Below are 21,469 nucleotides of genomic sequence, written 5' to 3' on the forward strand. Positions count from 1 at the left end.
CCTGCTGAAAGGCTGTCAGCTTCCTCAGCTGTTCAGTCAGTTCATCCTGGGATTTGACTGAGGATCTCAGGCCTGAAGAGCGGCGCTGTTCCCGCATTGATCGAGTGACAAAACTCCTGCTGATGCTACGGTATTTGCTTTCAAAAGTGCACACGATATCATCAGAGGTAAGGTCTCCAAGACTCTTGGATTTTGCCTGATTATTTTCAACCATATCGTGTGCTTTGGATTTGTTAGAAGACTGTCTGAGGCTTTCTATGTACAGCCTGCTCCAGGTGTGCCTCCTAGGAATGGACGAGAATGCATCTTGAGGGCTCCTGGCAAGAGGACGGGGGCACAATTCATCTGCTGGCAGCTGCCCAGACCTCAGGTTAGGATTGGATTTGCTCTTGCTCACCATTGGCATCTCGTTACTGGACGTGGTAGCAGATCGTGGGCGCATACCCTTTCTCACAGCAAGAGGCTCAAAAGGTTCATGACGGATGCCAAGATCTGGGAGGCTTTTGCGAGCTAGATTGGGTAGAGAGAGGTCTATCACAGTGTCATTGGAGGACATGCTGGAAGAGGAAGACATGCTGTCACGATGATTGCTGCAATCTAGCTTGCTCCAGATTCGGTCGTTAACAGTGGCATCGAAGTATACTTCCGCTGCTGGAGACAGGCTGCTTGGAATTTTTATTAAGGCTGAGGAGTCGGACACCTTCAGTCCTTCACTCTTTGACCTTCTTACTAACATGTAAGAGCTTGTCTGAGAAACAGGAACAGGTAGAGCCTGTGCAGCATGGGCTTTCTCGAAAGTCTCTGGAGGCAAAGTTGTCTGTGTGCTGTTAATCATGTTCTGCTGCTGTAGGACAGCTGCTGCACCAAGTTTGTGCCCTTTGGATTCGACAGTGCTTTTCATGTCTGGTAATACCTGTCCTTGTTGGCCATTCTGCTCCTGGCGGTTTTCAACAGGCTGGCCAGCAGTCTTACCTGCCGGCACCACCAGCCTGGCCGATAGAGGAGGCACTGCCAATCCGTGCTGCTCTTCAGCCTCACTGCATGCCTCTGTCCAACCATTTTCTTCTTTGAGACATCCTGCCATGCTTGTCCTCTCATCTTCCTGGGCTACTAAACTTGTGTCAGCTGCTCTCGTGACTACCCGCACTTGATCTTCTGCAGCCACGTTTGTTCTTTGTTCTCTAGTGGGTTCTTGAGGCTGGGTGGAGGTGCTGCTTGCTTCTGAGTGAGATTCAGCGGAATGATCGGACACAGACCCTTCTTCAGAATCACTGTAAGGAGTTACGGGGAGAGGGAAGAAAAGGCTGGCATGATGGTGTTCATTGGCAATAGCGGGCTCTTCAGTGATCGTTTCTAGGCTGCACAAAGAAGTGACTGACCTCTGCATTGAGAAACGGCAGACATCTACTTGGGAGACATGAGAAGATAAGAAAAAGAAAGAAACCAGGTTAATTAGCTCTGGCAGATTGAAGTTTCGCTGAAGATTTACTCTTTGTATGTTAACATTTTGTTTTGAAGGTAGTAGTTGCTAATCATATATTAATCATGATTTTTAAAATAACTTACAATTTCAAACACCTGGCTAAAGGCACCAAATTTCCTGCTCATTCAGTTTTAGCTTTCCAAAAATCTCAGTCCATGCACAGCACCACTCTGTTACTGATTACCTGGTTCAAACGACAACTGTACCCATCAACTCCTTGCTGTCTTGTGTGTTTCCTCTCATAAACTAACTTTTCTTGCTCCACCATCCAGCACCCCTCAAATTGCTCTTCCCCTTCCAGCACTCAACATATCAGTATGTCAGATCATAATCAGACCACATCTGATAACCAGACCACCACTGCCCACCCAGCAAATACAATCCCAACGACCCATTACTCAGAAGAGAAGCTGCATAGGACTTCTGGAGCAGATTATAAGTTAAATCATCTGTATGCTTACAATGGAATGTAGTCAATGGGCCTTTTAAAAATAAAAGCTTTAACCAGACCAAATTTGTTTTCCTAAAAAAGTTTGCGGTTTCTTTTTCAGCACGCTGTACAGACGCGTGTTCCTGAACACCAGGCTGACAGAGCAATCCTGAAGAATCACTACAGCCACGCATTACCTGAAGAAAATGTTCCATCTGTCTGCAGTGTTTATAACCTGCGCCCTAAGAGCCCAATCATGCCAAAGAGACTATTTCCCACATTGCCAAACCACGATGCACACATGCATTTGAGTACTAGCACAGCACCAGGGAGCCAGCCAACAACCTTAAGACTACGGGAGCAGAGGGCTGTAAGGCAGGAAACAAACAAAACCCAGGACTGCAGGCAACAAGGGTCTCGAATCAGTGACACTCAGTAGACAGTTACCTTTGACTTGCTTGTCCTTTCAGTTCTTAACTAGAGAGAGAGAGTGTGCATGTGGAATAATAGGACAGAACAGAGGAAAAATCCAGTTAATGTGGGGAAGGCAGGTGCAGGTAACAGGATAAATTAGTGCTGAGGGAGGGAAGGGAAACACACAGCAATATTCACACATTTTTGTAGGATCCTAAGAATTTCTGACCAACCAGAGCACTCAGGGGAATCCATAAATGGATGGATATTAAGTCCATTACTTTGTCATAGAAAAATAAACAGCAAGTTTTGCTATTATTCAAGAAAAGCTCTCCACTGGACCAGGGAATGGAAGCTGGCTGCCTCTGCTCCAAAGCCCTCTCCTAATGCTATGGAAAAAAATAATCCACATCACCAGAAAAGGCCAAGGAGATATTGGGCCTCTCCTTTCAGCACCACTGCTTCCAATCCAGCACAGTGAAGAGGTTACCGATGGAGAGAGCGTTCAATGGCCTGTGCCACAGGAGCTGGCAGCGTTAAAAGGGAAAGGCATGTGTGCCCATCAGCAAACCCCATCGTTCACAACCCAACAGACTTCTCAGTATCGGGAGGCGCCTAGAGCTGAGCAGCCCGGTGAGCTCCCCTTCTCCCCATCCAGGCTCAGCCATCAGCACAGATTAAGGTACATTTAAGAGGCAAAATCCTGCAAACTGTAATGCTGTTGCCATACAGGGCACAAGTAGAGACTAGAGTTTCCAATCTTACCCTTGTGGCACTTCCCATCAACAGAATGTTAATTCCGAGATGCAGCCACATTAGGCCAACGGTCCTGGTTTCCTTGGTTTCTTGGCCCAAGCCACTAAAATAGCAGGCGATGGGGAAAGCAAACACCATGCTTGTCACTGGACCATCAGCGTGCAGTCCAAGTGACTACTTCACCATTTGAAAGGTTTGCCGATTCCATGCTTGAGAAGTCAGATGGATTTAATCAAATTTCAAGCATATCACAATATTTATTTAGTGACTTGGGGGGCTGGCGGGGGAGCTGGCACTGGTAATGGGAAACAGTTTTATATGTCACACTACTCAGAGCTTATGAAAAGCCTAACGCCAATAATTTAGGCATAGAAAGAGTTCCGCTGCTTTGGGTTGATTTTAAGTCATGGGAACCGGCAAACTTCTCTTCTCTCTCTCCCACTGTCCTGGTATTTTCCTAAAAGCTCAAAGCAGATATTAGAAAAAGATATTAAAAAAGAGAAATAGAGAAAACTGTAGACAGATTAAACTGATCAAACAGAGTATGATAAATTTCTGTATAAGGCTTTCAAAGAAGCCCATGATAGGTCAGCAGACAGAATCTGTTACTAGAAAAGGGATTACATCTCAAAAAGCATGAAAGTCACTTAACTGTGCCTGAAAATGTAACCATTAATGTCCAAATTCCTTAGACAATTAAGGGGGAGGGGTTTAAAGAGAAGCTCTTGTAGCCATGCACAAAAGCTGTATTTCCTCACTTCTTCACAATCCATGAAACAGAAATAATCTTGTCAAAATCTCTTCCTTTCCCAAATCAGGAGAAAAAAAAAAAAGCCTTATTCAAATATATACCTTGGTTGCCTCTGTTCTTATTTGCCACCTTTACCAACACCTCTAAAATGCTGTACCTTAAGCAGCCTCCCTTTAAATGGATACGTTCTGCTTGGCAGTGGGGAAATCAGCTTGGCTGATATCAAGTAACATCAGATCACGTACCTTGCTGTTTTATGTTACGCAACTGTGCCCTCCAGTCACAGTCAAATTGTGTACATAACACTAAGCACATCTATAAACGTTTGCGTACTGGGGATTTATGCATCTGGGACCAGAATGGTCTGCTGGGTTCAGCCCAGAGAATTCCACCCAGTAATCCCTGGACTGATGGCAGTAATCCTGCAAGTTCTTTGAAGAAGGAACTGGTTTTGTCGTCAGCAACGCGCACGTCAGAGATCATTTCTGATGTGGTTATCCCTCAGTGAAACACAATTGACGATAATGGAAATATTGTTTGTTAATACTGGTTTCCCATATTCAATCTCTACTTAATGCTCTGGTTTGGATCTTAAAATTCACTTAGTATCATACCACATTCACTAGAAAACAAGGAAACAAAAAGCTCTGAACAAACACTCCAAACATTCATGGACTCTTGACAGTTTTACTACTGCAGATGGTGAGCTAGGAATGGAAAGGACTAATCTAAACCAGACACGTCTAGGCAAAAAATAAAATAATATCTATGCAGACATTTTTTCTGTCATTGCCAAAAATAAAAAGCTCTTGATCGCAAAACAACATAAAGGAGCTTCTAAGTAGAGACGCTATGCAGAAGCTGAGACAATGATGTGATCTAAGGTGGAGAAGGGTGAAGAAAATCTGGTCTTACCAGTAAAGAATATAGGGGATTTACTTCGAATTTCCTCCAACTTTTGAACGAACAAGGCATTCATTTCCCTCTGTAGGGTGCCCACTTGCCTTCGAGAAGTTTCAGACCAGCGCTTGGGGAATTCTGGACTTCCAAGGCTTTCTAGACTGCTGGAGTTGGAGGATATAGAGCCATTGCTGGCTGGAACCAAGTTGACAGTGCTTCCATACTTGCCACCCGAGTGGCACTGCCACCGCTGCCGGGAATGAGCCTTTATTCCATGACATTTAGAGTCAACATTTTTCTTCCCTGGGGTCACAAAAGACTGAGTGCTCCTTGTTAGATCATCGGCAGTTCCAGGGCTGCTGCAAGACTGCAGATCTGGCTGCTGCCTGGGCTGGCCTGTAACAGCCCAGGTCTTTAGCTCTACCCTCTCTTCTCCAGTTATACTGCTATACTGATCATGGTGAAGGAGATCTTTAGCAATAGGCCTGGTAGGATGGTCACTCCACTTGCATTCTAGATCTGGGCTTTCTTTGGAACCAATCATGCATTTCATACAATTGGTGGCCACTCCAATCCTACCAGAGCTGTTGATGGCACAGCGTGCAAAGACACTTTGCTTCTCGCCCTGGTGCTCCTGAAGCCGGACCCTGTTAGACCTCTGCAGGGGTTCACTGAAAGCAGCACCCCCCTGAGCACAGCTCTGGCTTTTGGCTTTATGAGAACCATGGGCCTTACCTTTCAACCCCCTGCCATGTACCTGCCCACTGGCACCATCTCGGGGAGCTGGTGACAGAGAGGCACTGTCTGGCTCTTGATCAAAGCGAGGCTGTGAGGCAGCTTCCACTTCACCATCTTCACCGGCCCCTTCAGAGCTGTTGTCTTTTGTATCAAAAGCAATTTCAGGAAAGCCCTTCTTGTTCTTCTTGTGGCTTTTGGTGGGTGCACTGGCTGTCCGTCTCAAGATGTGGCTGCTAAAGGAATGTTTGCGATGGAGCTGACCAGCAGCATGACTGTCCAGAGAGGCCTGCTTTGGATTTCTGAGAAACAGGCCTTTTAGACCTAGAGCTTGTTTGGCCTGGAAAATTGGGGAAGAAAAAAAAAGTCCTTAATAGAAAATGAAAATGCAAGTGCCTTCCTCTGGGCACAGGAACTCACGTACAAATGATCACTTCATATCTGCACACACCAAGTCTCCTGCCGTGTTCGTATCAGCAGCATGAGAACTAAACCAGGAACAGGACAGAGATTTATCCGCCTTGTGCAGAACATTATACTTGGGCACACAACTGGACATCAGATGCTGTCAAATCTAATTCTTCCTGTCTCAAACTGGAGACAGTGACTAGCACTCCTACAGTAGACAAGAAATTTGTGGCATGGAACAGAGGTCCCAGCTCTAGAATCAAAACTGAAAGCTCTGAGGAAATGAAAAGAAGAAACAAAAAAACGCCCAAAACCCCAAATCAAAACACAAAGCAAGCTATAGAAATGGTGGTAATTTTAAAAAGTTACTTTAAAATAATTTTCATTTTATCTGTCATGCAACATGAGGCTGTTACAGAATTTTGCTGATAATGACCTCTTGAGCTAAAGAATGTTTGTGACTTAAAACAGATAATAACAAATTGGATGTTCAAATGGAGATTTACCTTCTTTGGGAACTGCAGGGAAATAAACAGGGGGCGTAAGACTATAATTTTTTTTCAATACAAAGGAGAGCTACACTTCAACTGAATGGAAAATCCAAACGTCATCAAAAGCAGTTGAACTAAATGCATGACAAATGGTCATCAAGTATTTCCCCTTCTACCTGCGTGATTACATTGGATAATCCCCTACCACCCCGCAGACACTCACGCATGTTTTCATCACTGGAGGAACACTATAAACAAGCGAAGTTAGTCAGCGTGGTAATACAGTCCTTTATATACTTCAGAACTTAAGCATTAAACATAAATATTCATCATCATAAATCTCCCACCATCAGACCGTTGATTCACATTCCAGTGACACGGAGGTTTTCAGCATTCCTGTCAACATTCCGGGTATACTTGCCAACTTTTAAAGGAACAGGCTGATGCCTGGTAAAGAGTATGTTGGGTTTGCTCTGTACACACAGCCTCGAACACAAAAATCACTGAAAGCAGAGAAAGAGGTATTTCCTTTCTCATCTGCTTCTCCTCCTTTGTTCCCTTTATTTCCCAGTTAGATCAGACTCTAATAGTTGCAGCATAAAGTATGAATAAAAATAGAGTACATAAGGCTGTGACTGAAATGCGTTGTAAGAAACCCATGATAAAATGTGATCAGCATCCATGCTGTTAGCACGGCTGTCAGTTCAATTTTTACTCTGCAGTGCCATGTGAGGTCATGTTTATGCAGTGCTGAGCAATGGCACGGAAAAGTCTCATTTTAATTACAATGGTCTACCTTTCACCCCAAGATATCTGGGTACATGCTCATGCATTTCAGATTTTGCTTTGTAGGACTTGATGGATAGATGTTCAAGGAAACAAGTTGGCAAGTACATGAATTTATTGCTATAGAAATCAGACAAAATAAATATTTACAAAACCCAGAAAAAATTGTCATAAATACACACAGACAAACAATATCCAACAAAAAGAAAAGAAAAGCACTGATGGAATGGGTGAGATACAGTGCGGGGCTCCAGGTACCATTCTAGCTTCTTTGGTGCCTCTTTGTTAAGCTAGCCACTACTACTTGAATCGATGGACTGATTCAAGAACCCAAAGACAAATTTGATTAACTTAGGAAAAAAAACCCCCAAGGTTTAAGAAAAAAAAAAAAGGGTAAAAAAGAGAGCCATTTCGATGGAGATCCAGAACACATGCTTTCAACTTCTAGTCCAGTTTTACACGGCTACTTCATTCTTTAAAGCAGAGCTGGAAAACAGCACAAGAGGCTTTCCCACAATTTAGCAACATTCTTCTCTATGTTAATGTTCTTTTCCATGTGAAAAAAGTGGTTTATAATACACCAGAGAAGACAGTAGAGGTAGAGACTCAAAGAAGAGAGAAAGGGAGGGTATAGAAAGACTCTTATCCTGGATCTGCTTCATACATGGAGGGCTCTATGATCAACAACCCAACAGAACTGACCAAGTCAAATGTGCAATTCATGTTACACGAGTTGAAGAGCTTCAAAATGCTCATAAGGAAACACTGATGCTAATGAAGCAGCTAATCAGAGCATGCAGGAGTGTGGTGGTGGTCACTGCACCTCCCGGAGACAGGAGGGGGTACCTTCGAGGTGTCTAAAAACGCTCTGCTTCTAAAAGTAGACTTTTTTGACATAGAGAAGCCCACTGAAATCACAAACAGACAGAGTAAAGGCAAAACAACAGTGAGGGAGGATCCCGGAGATACGCACATCTAGAAAACCACAAGAACTTCTGCAATACATTAATAGACTACAGCACAGACAGACAAAGAAAAATGTCTCCAGGGAACAGTGCGATCTAAAAGAGATTTCGGTTAAACATAAGTTAAGGCAAAGAAAATCTAAGATTTTGCTTTAGCAATATCAAGCTACTGAGCAGGTATGATATCTGCATCTAGAAAAAGTGCCCCCAAAAGTTAATCCTTGCATTAGAATATCTGCATTAATAAGAGAAGGGTAAAACCAGGCTGATAACTGTGGTGATTTTTCTGTCCATAACACTACTCCGCCCCCTAAAAAATTCAAAGTAGAACATGATTCAGAGTCGAAACCAGAAAGGGCTGTGTAATCCTTGTTCCATATTTTCAGTAGCTTTTATTAAAAATTATGCATTTAAAACCCCCAACGTGTACAAAATCCTTGTATTTTAATCACATCAGTACTCAGCCCCAGCATCTTATCACCACCACGCCCAAAGCAGCTATAAGGCATGTCTAAGAGACTCACAACGTGAAAAGGGAATAAAACTCTCCAAAAGCCGAGCCAGTGTGGTTGAGGGGAAGCTGGCAGATGGGGACAGCCCGGACTCCAGCTGTTCAACACCGCCTCCTGCTGCCACCGAGCTGGTGTGACAGCCGGGGGCTGCAAAGAGCTCAGCCTGCCACTGCCAGCGGATACAAACTGGTTCTGAGATTCTCGAGGCCTGGTAAGGTACCTGAATTTTATTGAAAGTAATACCATAGAAGGAACTAACTCCAGAGCACTGTGGGGAAAGAAGCTGTCTCATTTTCAGCTGGCCTAGGAAGAGTTTGAAGTTAGGGCTTTACTTTCAGCGCGGAGCTATTCACATGGATTTGGATATTTTTCCTGCATTTTCCTGCATTTTTCTCACCCACTGGGCGTGACACCAAACACGGTCTGTCATACACAAGCTGCGGAAGGGACTCACCTTACCACAGATGTCATTGATCGCCACATGAACAAAGATGGACGCCTCTTCAATACCTTCCAGGTACACGTGGCGGTAACCTGAAACAGGGGGAACAAAGCTGATGAGAGTTGACACAGGGGATAGAAAGAGCACCTAGAGACTTTCCTTTTGTAATCAGCAAAAGAAATTAACCCGTTTTCTCCCAGCTCCTCCGTGTGACAAGCGCCCTGGCTTGTGCATCACCCAGCCACACCAGTTATCCGAGAGCTGCACCACTCCCAGACTGCACTGCCAGTTCTGCTGGTCCCTTCTAGTTTGTAAAAAAGCTGCGTCCTGTTTCTGTCAGTGTCCCTTTATTGCTGCAGTCGATCATGACTTAAACTTGGCTACATTCTCCCATGGGGACCTACAGCCCGCTCTTAATATTGCAACCAAGTTCTTTTTATTGAGACTGGATGTTTGTTTTCCATCTTAAAGACAAACGTTTTTCTTTACTTGGAAAGAAAAATATACACAGAGGAGCTTTAATGTGAAAGCCTGAACTGAAAACAGAAACAGCAAACTGAAAGAAAATAGCATTTAATAACCACGATCCCACCATCAGACCAGGTAACTACCTGTTCCAGGTTCAACTGGTCCCGACAGTAAGAACACCACTCAAAACTGGTGTGAAGAAAACAGAGGAAAAAGCAGTGTGCGATAACAGAAGTTCGGTTCTGTATGGTAGTCCTCCAAGTCCACAATATTTAGCCATCCTGCTTATCACTCTCACCCATTTTTTGAGAATCTAGTCCCACAGAGTTAATTGAGTTAATTAACTTTATCACAAGTCAGAAGGCAACCAAGGCAGAGAACTCAGGGTCCAAACTCGCAGTCTCTTGTTCTGACCAGAAATTTCTGCAGCAGACAAGTGCACACACACTAATCCAGCATTTGCAGCTTCAGTTATCACAGAAAAACGTCCTGGACGCCTGATTTGGGACATCACCATTTCTGTCTTACCTGGCATCATACTGCTGAAGGCTATGGTTCTCTGCCCAATAAAATCACGCCCAATTGGATCATGATCCCACACAAGGAACCGAACCAGTGCAATCTCTGGCATGTGTACTGTGAAGACCAACGTTTCCTCCCACATTGGGTTAAAACCTCGGAATGAAGGAATCAGCTTTTAGATATTTGGTTCACAAGATGCAGGAAAGACGACGACTCCCTACAAAAGGAATGTCTGGACTGCAATGTCACGCCAGTTTTCCTAACAGTTTGATCACTGTTCTTGGAAAACGCAATAGTCCCAGCTCCAGCAGGAGACACAACAGCACAAGAATTTACAGGAAACAGAGCTGGATCTTACTTCAATTCGGCTGGGCTTTCAGAAGGTGTTTGGACAACCTGACTTTCTTTTGTCAGAGCAAGCTCTTTAAATATCCTTCTCTCATACACAGTGAGAAGTCAAATGATTTGTTTTACACCAAGACCTTCACAACATTATTCCAACTAAGTTGAAGAGTTCAAGACGGAAGTCTGATTGACATCAAGAATGCTTAAAACAATTTTTCAGTGCTTTGCTGTAATAGCCTCCAAATTTAATCTGCTCATATCTTTATGAATAAATCTTGCCTGACAGAGGATGTTTCATCCATAAAAAAACTCCCTAAACCCCAGAAAGTCTTACCATTATCATCAACTACTCTAGTTTGTTCTTTGAAGCAGTCAACAGGTAAGCCTATAACTTCTACTTCCACAAATGGATCTATGATCTGGAAAACAGAAAGTAGCAAATACAGAAAAGCGAGTGACAAAGAAGAAATTCGAGCACACAGCTTTTACAACATGGCTGTTGCACGTTACTGACTTAATTATTAAGAACTTTAAACACCACCTAACTTAGTGTAGCTTTCACCAGACCTTTTATTTCTAAGGGTAGCTTATGCAGTGTAAATACCTAACTTAGCTCAGACACTGACAACAATCAGACCAGGGAGCACCGAAGATTGGGAAGATGAGCCAACCTACTTAAACTAACCCTTGCTCAGCGTTAAAATAACTGAGTTTGATATCTGGACAGACTGGGTGCGGACTGTTTCTTAAGATTACTTCAGCATTTTATCTTAACAGTGTTGATTTTCCTATATACTGTTGGCTCCTGACACAGGGAGTAAGTTTGTACAGTGTGTGGGCACTTCTACAGTCGTCATTTAAAATCTGACTGTTTGCAGATGCAGGGACCTGCACTCATGGGCTCAGATAGTTTTCTTCCAAGATTATGTTCCGCACAAGCTAATTCCCCTACTGTTGGAGGAAGGAGGATGTTTGGACTACTACGGTGAGTAGAAACTCATCACGATGAGCTTATTGGCCCTTTTTTGCCTCTGGATATACTGTATTGACAACTGGAGGAAAAACACCAAACTATTGCTGTGATGTTTAGAAGTGAAGAAAATCACCTAAAGATCTAGGATGCTAATGACCTCATTTATTCATGTTCTATGTCTCCTGACAGATAACTGCAAGAAGTTATATCCTCATCTTTAGCCCAGCCGATATGGAAATAAACCTTCCCCAACACACAAGAACTCATACCTCTCCTCTGTCTCCCAGCATGGAATCACGTGGTTTGGGGAGTTGTTGACCACTAATAATTCTCAGAACCAGCTGTTTCTTCAATTGACCAGGCAGTGGGTCTTCGGAATTTGGATTAAAGACTCCTGGAAGAAAGAGAAGTCACATAATGTGAAAGAAGTGTCACTTTGGGGATGACTTCAGTGACAGATACCCTCTGGCTCATTTGTTTCTAGCATCAGAAATGCATTTTTAAATAAACTGTCCTAAGGATCCACACCCACTCTTCTCATGCAATAAGTGATCCCCTAATTTGGCTGCTTTTTCTTACCTTGACACATGCAGTTTGGTTTGAGGACATAGCCACAATTCCCATTGGCACTAAACTTGGCCCGGTTCAGTTGCAGCATTCTCCCCTCTGACTGGTAGTTTAGTGCAACTATTTAAAGAAACAGACAGACAAAAAAGGTGATAGTACTCATGGAGGACATTAACAACTGTCTCGTTTGCTGAACCAAGCTAAAGGAAGGACACCTAAATATATTTCCACATTTGACTTCTTGGACACAAAAACTCAAACGTTTTGTGAAAAAATTCTCTTATAAAAAAATACATCTCAGCTTCAGGGAGAAAAGCTCTCCAAAAGAGTATTCTAAGGGGTGAATCCAGAGCTCCTATTAAAACCTCCCTCCCAAAATAAAACAAAAATAAACAAGTTTTCTTCCTGCTCACCAAGCTGGCAGCCAGCATTCCAGAATGGCTGGGGATTGTAGTTGCTAGAGTCCACGCGATAAGACGACGGGTAGATGCGGGACAACTGGTGCTGGTTGAAGCGTAGATACTGTGCTGGCTTTTGCTGCAGTATCTGATGGGCTTTTGTTTCACTGAAAGATGAAACTTGCCAGCTAGAAGAGACTATAAAAAAAGAGGAGGAGATTAGAGAAAATCTCCTTATTTATTTATTTATCATCTAGTTAAATCATTCAAAACTACATAGCCCTAGTTCCTTATAACTATCAAGCATTATTGAATAATTCAATATCAAGTATTATTGAATACATCCCACTGAGAAGGAACTATCGTTTTCTTATACTACAGCAAAACCACTGTCCTTATTGGAGGAGTTATGGTTGGGAAAATGAAGTTAAATATAATGAATGACTTGAATGTTCATTAAGAAGTTTAAAAAATTCTCTAAGAGGTTTTGAGTTTGCTCAAGGAACATATGTTTTCTGACAAGCAATTCTCTCTTTCTGGCACTTTCAACTAAAACTGATTCCTGTCAAAATAAGATGCAGACAACTTAGAAAGACGAGTGAAATATTCTAGACATTTAATGCTTTTTCAGATTGTACATAAAAATCTAAGCTTTAAGCTTGAAACACTCTTCAGACCATTCTGCTCGAGAGCATAACTAAGTCCTCTGTTGTTTCCTAGGATGTAAGTGTTGTGTAGCAGCTTCTATACAAGCTAGCAAAGACTATACGTGTACTACTTACTACCTGTAGTAACCTTTTGTCCTTTACAGAAGCTGTCACACAACTCTAGATTCACTTTGGGGATTCTGAATGGCAAGTGTTCAGCTATTTCCAAGTAGCATGGCTTTACTGTGTGCAGCTCCTCCGTTAAAATCTTTTCAGAGTGGGGGAGAAACAAACAGAAAACCAGCTCTCAATAAGACAATACAATAAGAACATAAACTTCCAATTTCTTTGTACAGCAATTATTTTCAGCAGACTTTTAGTTCTACCTACTTTCAGTCTCAACATCCTGGATGCCAACAGACTTTGTGTATTTCACCAGGTCAGAGAGTGCCCTGCACAGCTTCATTGTTTTCTTCTGTCGGTTTATCCTAGAAAGATAAAACAAATTAATTTGCCTTTAATTAATGGAATATCTATTCACATATATTTTTACTTCTCGAGTCAAGCGCTAACAAAAAACCCCCTCTTTAAATCCCAAAAAACAGTATGAATGCTCTGACCCTCCTCCTTTGCTTCAGGTTATCACTAACAGTGTATCTACTAATCTCCCAAAGAAAGCTCCAAAGTATCCTAGAGAACTGCCTGGTCTAATTTCCTACTTTTGAAACCTTAAGCAACCATCCTGCAAAGGATCTTTGGTGTCAGGATTTTTGAAGGGGTAATTTCAAAAGAAAAATCAAAATCATCACCTGAAAGTTGAGGCAACTTCATCTGGTAAATTATAAAACAATAAAATAAAATCAGCTGGGCCCTGATACACTGCAAATCCACCTTAATGGATTCACTGGGCCACCATTAAATGGCCTATGTGCCAGCTGAATGAGGTGGTAAGAGCTCAAAACACATGCTAGGTCCACAGTACTTTGCTAATTAGTCTGAATGGCACCAAGAGATCATTCTGATGACCTTGCAGCAGACATCAGCTCTAGCCTTACACCAGATTCCTGCCGCGTTCCTCCAACAAATTGGCTCCTAGACCTGAAGCATATCTATTTAGTGGGTGCATTTATGTAGGTATCTTTTCTAGGAACAAAATTGCGAAATTGCTCGTTGACAAACCTGCTGTAATGCACAGAGCTCCTGGCTAAATTTCCTTGAGAATCTGAATCATCTTCACCCTCTTCCAGACTCGTTGCCTTCTTCAATTTGCTTCCTTTTTTCTGCATCACAAGGAAATAAAACCATAATATCAGACCTGTCTGGTGAACGCCGATGGAGCAGCTGGATACAGTTCTGCTTTGTTATGCCAACGAATATGTATGTACAGAAAATGAGAACTGACAGCTTTTGTAATCCTCAGTACTGCACAACGCTTTGCATGCACATGGGGACGACTCAGCCCGAGGTCAGAGCCGTTTTATAAAGGAGTCTCAAACCCTCCAATAAAAGGTGCAAAGGAATGTCTTGCAGATTAGATCTTTTATACTTTTAGACCTTGATGTCCATTGAAACTATCTGTTTTGCACACTTATAATCAGTTTCCACCCCATGTGCTCAGTGAACAGTCTGACAGCAAGCCTCTACCAGACAATGCAGTTACAGCATTCCTCTCCACCGCTGTGCACAAAGAAAAAGCCTATCCGAGAACACATTATTTAGAGAAGAAGATCTAATATACCCAGTGACTCACCTTGCGTTTAGAAAAACTGCCCATCAGTGACCGGCTGGGCCTTTTATTGGTACTGAAGTCTTCCCCAGATTCCGCATCATCCTCAAGTTTATTCTAAAGCAACCAAACAGGAAGAATAATGTAGCAAACCGAACAGCGTGCTGCAGACAGCATACATACGTTCATTACCACCAGGCTGGTTTCCAGCTCAATGTTTGAAAAGCATAGTGCAGCAGGACTGATTTCTGCCCATCACACCATGCTACTAGGATACTCTGTGGTAAGAAAGAAACAAAATTCTCATAATCCCTAAAACTGCGTATACTCCACTGGTGCAACCAGTTTCTAATATGACCTTATAGTTTCATTGTTCCCTAAACTGATAAAACACAGACTATTCTGGTTAACAACTATGCAAAAGGATTCTTTGAAGTCTTGGCCTTGTAGTGGTTCTTACAAGAATAACTGATAGGTCATGTAAGTCATTAGGCTTTAAAGTACATTCAAAACTCATGCCCTAAAAAGTTTTGGGAAGCTTTTTAGTTCTCATCTAATTTTAGTCTCTGAATCATGACGTACAGTCTGTGGGCTGAGATCATTTTTATAAATGTGTAAAATTAAAATAAAATTGTAAATGCATAGAACAGAGAAATGAGGAAAAAAGTCCAACTTTCATACACACTTTTTATAATGGAAAATAAAATTCTTTCTGCTGAAAAGTCATTTCATGTGTATATTTCATGCTCCAATTGCTGTGTGAGCAAGAAAAAAAGCTCTGTGTATCTGAGAGTGATATTCACCTGGCATCATCATTAACCGAATGATTTCAGCTATGAATCTCAACTCGAGAATATATGATCTAGTCAGCAAGCTAATAAAACGCTGCAAATGGAAATGCTAAACATCTCTCTCTCTGAAGTCACCAGGGGAAGTCCCCGGACTTTGGAGAAAGATGAGGTTAGCATTTCAGTTTATGTTTTGAAGGACTGCCATACTTCATTACTCATCTGCAGTAACAGCCTGTCCCTCTGCATCAAGCGTGAATCGCAAAACCAGCTAAAATTTAAATCTCATTATCAGCAAATTAAAAAGAAGCTTCTATTAAATGGACATAAATGTGAAAAGCATTCTTCCTTATAATATAGCCTTTAGGAAAGCAACATGAGGTATTAATAAGATGTCAGCACAAAATATTACAGAAGAAGGGAATGTGTTTTCTTATGTATTGAAAGAGCAAAAAAAGCGGTGGTCAGGGCAGTCATCCAGGAATGGAAAATACAGCTTCAAAATCCCAGTGCCACCTAAGTCTGACTGGGGACATGAACTTGGATCTCCCACAGCCCAGGTGAATGCTTTGGCTATCTGGTTATCCTTGAGTTTATCATCCCAGTTAACACAGACAGGGACCTAATGGCAAACAGACTCCGCAAAATTCGTGTGACTTGTTTTAAGGGAAGTGTCGAGCACTCTTTAGTTTCATTGGTACTATGAGAGCTGCAGACACCTCAGGTAAACTGAGCTATCTTTACTGGGGAGTCTCAAAGCAGATTTAAAAGCCCAACTTTGGACACAGACCTTTGGTAGAACAAGCATTACTGCTGTGAAACAATAGTACTATGTAGCTACATAGAGAAACAAAACAACATTCAGGTCTAGGGGTAGGGACAGTACAATAAAACATACTCACCTTCTTACTATCTGATTTCAGACCAGCCTTTCCTGATGATGGTAGAGTGGTAACTGTAAAATTGTTTGGATCTTCACAGTCACGGATTTTGGATTCTTTTATCAGCGAGTCAAGTTTTTTCTTTGCTATGTTCTCCACTCTTTTCCTATTAGTAGATGCCTACAAACAAAACACAATCATTAAACAAGGTAGTGGAAAAAGAAATTCCAGCCAGAATTAACGCAAACTAAAATGTTATATTCAAGAAAAAACATCCACGTTCCAGAGAACGCATACCAGGTTTCTTCTCACAGGACTGGGAAAACTTCACGTACATTTACATTCACATGGTCGCTTAACTTACATCTCCATTCATCAGCTTACAGTCATCGTCAATCTCATCAGCACTGTCCTCATCAGAAACTTCACCTTCCTCTGCATCATCACTGATGGTGGCTGGAAGTTTCTTCCCCTAGAACACAAAATGTTTACACAGGTAGGTTAGCAGAGCTCTTGCTGTCACACATTTTAAAAAAAGACAAAAAGACAAATGATTCAGAGCTTGCAAACAGGTTCTTATTGAGCAAGAAGACATTGGTTCAGGACCTTAAGTACCAGGTTCTTAAAGGCTGCTTTTTGTAAAATGATTTAAGTTCAGGTATAAGTGATAACCAGGCAGAAATCATAACAATCACAAATAAAAGAGGGATGGAAGAAACAAAGCAGGCTTTTACCTTAACCAGTATCTTTCCTTTAAGACTTGCTGGTGAAGGGAGCTTGGTAGAATCATCATAGTGCACAGAAGACAGATCCAATTTGTCTCCCAGAATTTCTGTAAGATATTGAGCCATCTTCTTCTGCTGAACAACACTGCAGTGGTTCTCAATTGACAAGATAACAGGGTACCTGGCATACACAGAAGCAAGTATCACCAACTGCAAATTTTGCTTTTATAGCATTAAGAGGATAAGGGTTATCACTGTCTGAGCCATCCCCCCGCAATGGTATCCACAGGGGTTAGATAAATCAGTGTGTGCACAAGACTGAGACCCCACTATTTACTCCTAACTCTGTGGTTGATTTTTTGACAACCACAGGATAATTAAACTTCTGCCATCTGATTTGATGCACTTATTTTGCACAGCACACTTCTCGCCTTCCTACACTACCCAGCCCACACCTCCACTTCCTACCAAAGATTCTAGCAAGCCACTCATACGGAAAACCTAAACAGCCGCTGCCTTCAACTCTGCTCTCCAGTTGGTGCTTCAGCCCTTCTGTACTCCCACGGGTAAAAGAAAATTCCAAGAACCTAAAAGATCCTCAAAGGGGCCTTGTCTTTACCTCCCCCTTCCCACAGAGATACCTGGCTAAACTATCAGCCATTACTGAAAGCATTCCCTGCCAAAACACATCGATCCTCTGGTCTTCTACAAACGGGACAAAGTCAGCCCCACAACTATGTATGGAATGGCCCTGCTCAGTCAGTTTTGCCTTGTTATTTCTTTCTGAAGACTTTCTCTCTACAGGAAACAGCTCAGAATTCTGTCTGGCATACGCAGGAACAGGTTAGATTTCACCAACTGCCTGTCCTGGGATGCCAGGGAACACCCTGGGTTATAGCCCTGAGACTTTGAAGCTGCAGACTGTATACATACTCATTCTTGATAAAGGCGTATTTGTTAATAGTTTCAATCACATCTTTGAAGAGAATTTTGGAAGTCAAAGTGTATCCATGGTGGACAATTGGTTCACCATCTGGCCCATCCCAGCAGTCAACTGTAGAACAGAAACAATGACATCTGTCAGATGAGTAACATCCAGGACCACCATCTGTGGAAGACTGAGACCCTGCGATTCCCTTCAGCAACCCAGCCAGAGGTATACCCAACAAGGCAACCAGAGCTTCATTCCCACCCCTCACCTGTGCCTCCCTCCTCACTGCACTGAACTCCTCCCTCTGAAGACACTTCCTGCCTTCACATTCTACTGTGTGCAGATGACTGTTCCCATTGTTAAGAAAGCCCCGGGCAAAAAAGACCTCCTTGAAAAAGTGCTGAGGAGTATTATGGCAGGAAGAGAGATGACATAGCACAGCATTACTTCCATTATGCTACTGCTGACCCTGAGAAGGGAAGCAGAGGATATTAGCTAAGCTTCTCACACCACAAGTGAAGCCAAGACCCAGCCATCTCCTTGGATTTTGCCTAACTTTATACTTGTTTACAATCGTATTTCCATGGAACGTTTTAATCCTCTAAAGCAGTCACTGGCATGGCCGCAGTCTAACCTGAGCAAACCATAATACTGGCATTCGGAAAAATGGTGAAAACGCTTTGATGGTCGGGGTATTGAGGCTGGGTATGAAACAGGTACTGCCTCAGAAAGGCCCCACAAACATCAGAAGGGATTTTGTGTAACAGCTTCCTGGTCACTGCAGAGACTGCCAACATTTCACATAATAGAACTCTGCTTCCCTTTCCACAAGTATCAGATCTCCTCTTGTGCATGCAGGAGCTCTGTCACATTTGCCAGTTCGGTTGTCACATGCTTGGCTAGACAGTACCTACACCAGTATTACCATCTTCTCCACAAAAATGTTTTTACCATTTTTTTTCCTCAGGACCAGTGACACTACTCTTCAAAAGTCTGCCCTGTCTTCATGCTCAAGAAAACTTGTCCCTTATATGGCAACATTATTTTGCTGCTCTTTGAGGGGAAGATGCCATTTTGCCAGGCTTCCTCCTCTGCCCAGTTACCACGTCTTCTGCTGAAGTCCAGAGTCTTCCTTGACAGAGAAGAAACAAAACTGCAGAGCCCACAGATGATTCCTTTTTGAACCTCACCTTCCACACAACGGCAGCCAGACTGTAGCACCCATGCGTACATGTCCACCCTGGACTGGGACATCAGCTGATCTCCCATGAGGTAGGTATTATGTGAAGAGGTAATGAAATAGTGACTCAAAGGATAACTCATGTCCTGGTTCACTTGGTAGTGTTCTGGGTTGAATATGTCTCCTGATGGACTCCGCATGTAATTGGTGAAACCTGTAAACAAACAGTACTATAAATAATACGCTTTTGTCCTTTTTTGTTCCTGTAACCTTCCTAAAACTAGCCTAAAAATGCATCCCTACATTCAGCAACACATCCATGAATGTGTAAGATAAATAAATAACACCACTATGTCCCAACAACCAGCTGTGATGATTGCTTTCAAAAAATTTCTAGTTGCTTCTTACATTTCCCTGCTCTGCCTTTCCTGAAAATATATGTTGATTTAATTTAAATCTGACATTTTGGGTTAATAATTTTTGTCAAAGGACTCTGCTGGGATATCAAGTTGCATGGCATGTCAAAGCCTCCAGAGATCTGCGGCCTTTTCCTGGGGCTGCTCCTCAGTGAGAAGAGTGGAGAGCTGGCTCGTATTGTCCTACCTATGGACGGTTTCCAGCGGCCCAGCACAGCAACGGTCTCTGATCTTGATATGACACCACATGCACAAACATGGGAGAGCTGCAGTATTGCGTTACTGTCATTTGATGAGACTGTGATTCGCTCCAGACTTGACACCAACAACTCAGTTAGCTGTCGTACTTCCAGTGATGCTACCAGAAGAATGTATTTTCTGAAGTAACGTGATGCTTGCAAATCACACAGCCAGCATCGCTCAGACTATTCTGTACTGCAGTCACCACTCTTGACCAGAAAACAAAGCTTTAGTAAGTGATGTTTTTCATCTTTGTATGAAATCACTGCTCTCAGATCACCAGTTTGTGCACACGGACACTTTCACCAGACAAACTAACGTTAAAAAATGTCATTTCCATTTCAAGTCTCCCCAAAATTCTTTTAATTCACCACCAATAAAAGACTGAGATTTCCATTTACATCATGGCTCTAACAGCTGCTGAGAGCAATGATGCCTTTATTCTAAAGGTCTCTGCTTCAAGACATCTAATTCTCCTGACATTTCACTCGTTATTCCATAAATAAAACAGTGCCCATGTAAAAATCCTGCCAAACTTCTAAAAGTCTTAATGCACTTTCTCTGACTGTTCCAGGCTGGTGCTTTGATTCACTAAAGCTACACAAGGCAAAACAACTCTGGTCCTCAAAATCAGTGTCAGAATACTGGTCTACAGAACACAGAAATTGAGCTCAAAAAGAATTTAAGATAAAATGTCACTTTTACGATAGTTCTTATAGGCTTCACACTAAGCGCGATTAAAGTTTTATTAAAGGAAAAGAGCTGGTAAGTACAAATAGCCAAAAATTCTTGACTAATACACTAGTAAACTTTGTCAGTAAACCTCAGTCCAGCCTATTTGAGTCTCTTGAGGTACGTATCATGACCAAACTAGCAAACCTGCAACACAGCTAAAGTAAAAACAAAAGACTAACGAAGTCCCAGCAGATACCATAAAAAAAACGATGTTTATTCTGGATCAGATCATTCCTCTTACAAAAACTTAAAGGATTTCCAAAAATACCTGCAGGAATGATGCAACAAGTTCTACAGTATTTTCCAAAAGCACGAATAAAGACATATCCAGCTCCAGCTGACCTTCAATGACTGCTGCTTCCTCATGACCTGTGCCTTTAGAAATCTCTCAGTGAACCAATTTCCCTTTAGGCTCATCCCCAAATAATAGATATTAAAAACAATCCTACTGAAAAGCATACTCGGTACGACAAACTCCCTACGCATTATGCAAAGAAACACAATATTCTGTTAAGCATTTAGACAGTTGCCTTGTCCCTACAAAAGCCACCCCAGCCAGCTTACCGTCAATGCCCAGAGCTCCCTCCTTCTTGTTCTCCAGGCATGGTTCAAACTTGCTGATGATTTCCAGGCAGTGTTCGTTAGTCACATTCGTCATCTGTAAAAGTAGCACAACCAAAGTGTTCACACCAGCAACCAGAGCTTCTCCTAGTGCTTTTCTCTGGATTATCCACAGGGGGACTCAGGACTTCCAGTTACCCAGTACGACTCTCACTCCTGCCAGGTCTGATAAGAACCAAATTGCTGCGTGAGAAGTTCTGTCCTATTGGCAGGTGGCCCACCCCACCCCATAA

At 42.4% G+C, this 21,469-nt stretch overlaps 1 protein-coding gene across 1 annotated transcript in view; it reads right to left on the reverse strand.

Annotated features, from left to right (window-relative positions):
- The window catches only part of PLCH2 (phospholipase C, eta 2), a 29,696-nt gene that overhangs the window by 418 nt on the left and 7,809 nt on the right, over window positions 1-21,469 (reverse strand). The window contains exons 6-22 of the mRNA XM_010143306.1: window positions 21,180-21,273; window positions 19,235-19,438; window positions 18,047-18,167; window positions 17,123-17,294; window positions 16,753-16,860; window positions 16,410-16,568; window positions 14,744-14,836; window positions 14,173-14,273; window positions 13,384-13,481; window positions 12,362-12,544; window positions 11,961-12,068; window positions 11,651-11,775; window positions 10,743-10,827; window positions 10,070-10,216; window positions 9,086-9,165; window positions 4,750-5,809; window positions 59-1,407 (exon numbers count right to left, since the gene is read on the reverse strand). Coding sequence (XP_010141608.1) covers window positions 59-1,407; window positions 4,750-5,809; window positions 9,086-9,165; window positions 10,070-10,216; window positions 10,743-10,827; window positions 11,651-11,775; window positions 11,961-12,068; window positions 12,362-12,544; window positions 13,384-13,481; window positions 14,173-14,273; window positions 14,744-14,836; window positions 16,410-16,568; window positions 16,753-16,860; window positions 17,123-17,294; window positions 18,047-18,167; window positions 19,235-19,438; window positions 21,180-21,273 — 4,287 coding nt within the window. The remainder of the gene's footprint in view (window positions 1-58; window positions 1,408-4,749; window positions 5,810-9,085; window positions 9,166-10,069; window positions 10,217-10,742; window positions 10,828-11,650; window positions 11,776-11,960; window positions 12,069-12,361; window positions 12,545-13,383; window positions 13,482-14,172; window positions 14,274-14,743; window positions 14,837-16,409; window positions 16,569-16,752; window positions 16,861-17,122; window positions 17,295-18,046; window positions 18,168-19,234; window positions 19,439-21,179; window positions 21,274-21,469) is intronic.

The sequence above is a fragment of the Buceros rhinoceros genome, unplaced genomic scaffold (genome assembly GCF_000710305.1).
Source record: "Buceros rhinoceros silvestris isolate BGI_N320 unplaced genomic scaffold, ASM71030v1 scaffold16729, whole genome shotgun sequence".
Lineage (NCBI taxonomy): Eukaryota > Metazoa > Chordata > Aves > Bucerotiformes > Bucerotidae > Buceros > Buceros rhinoceros.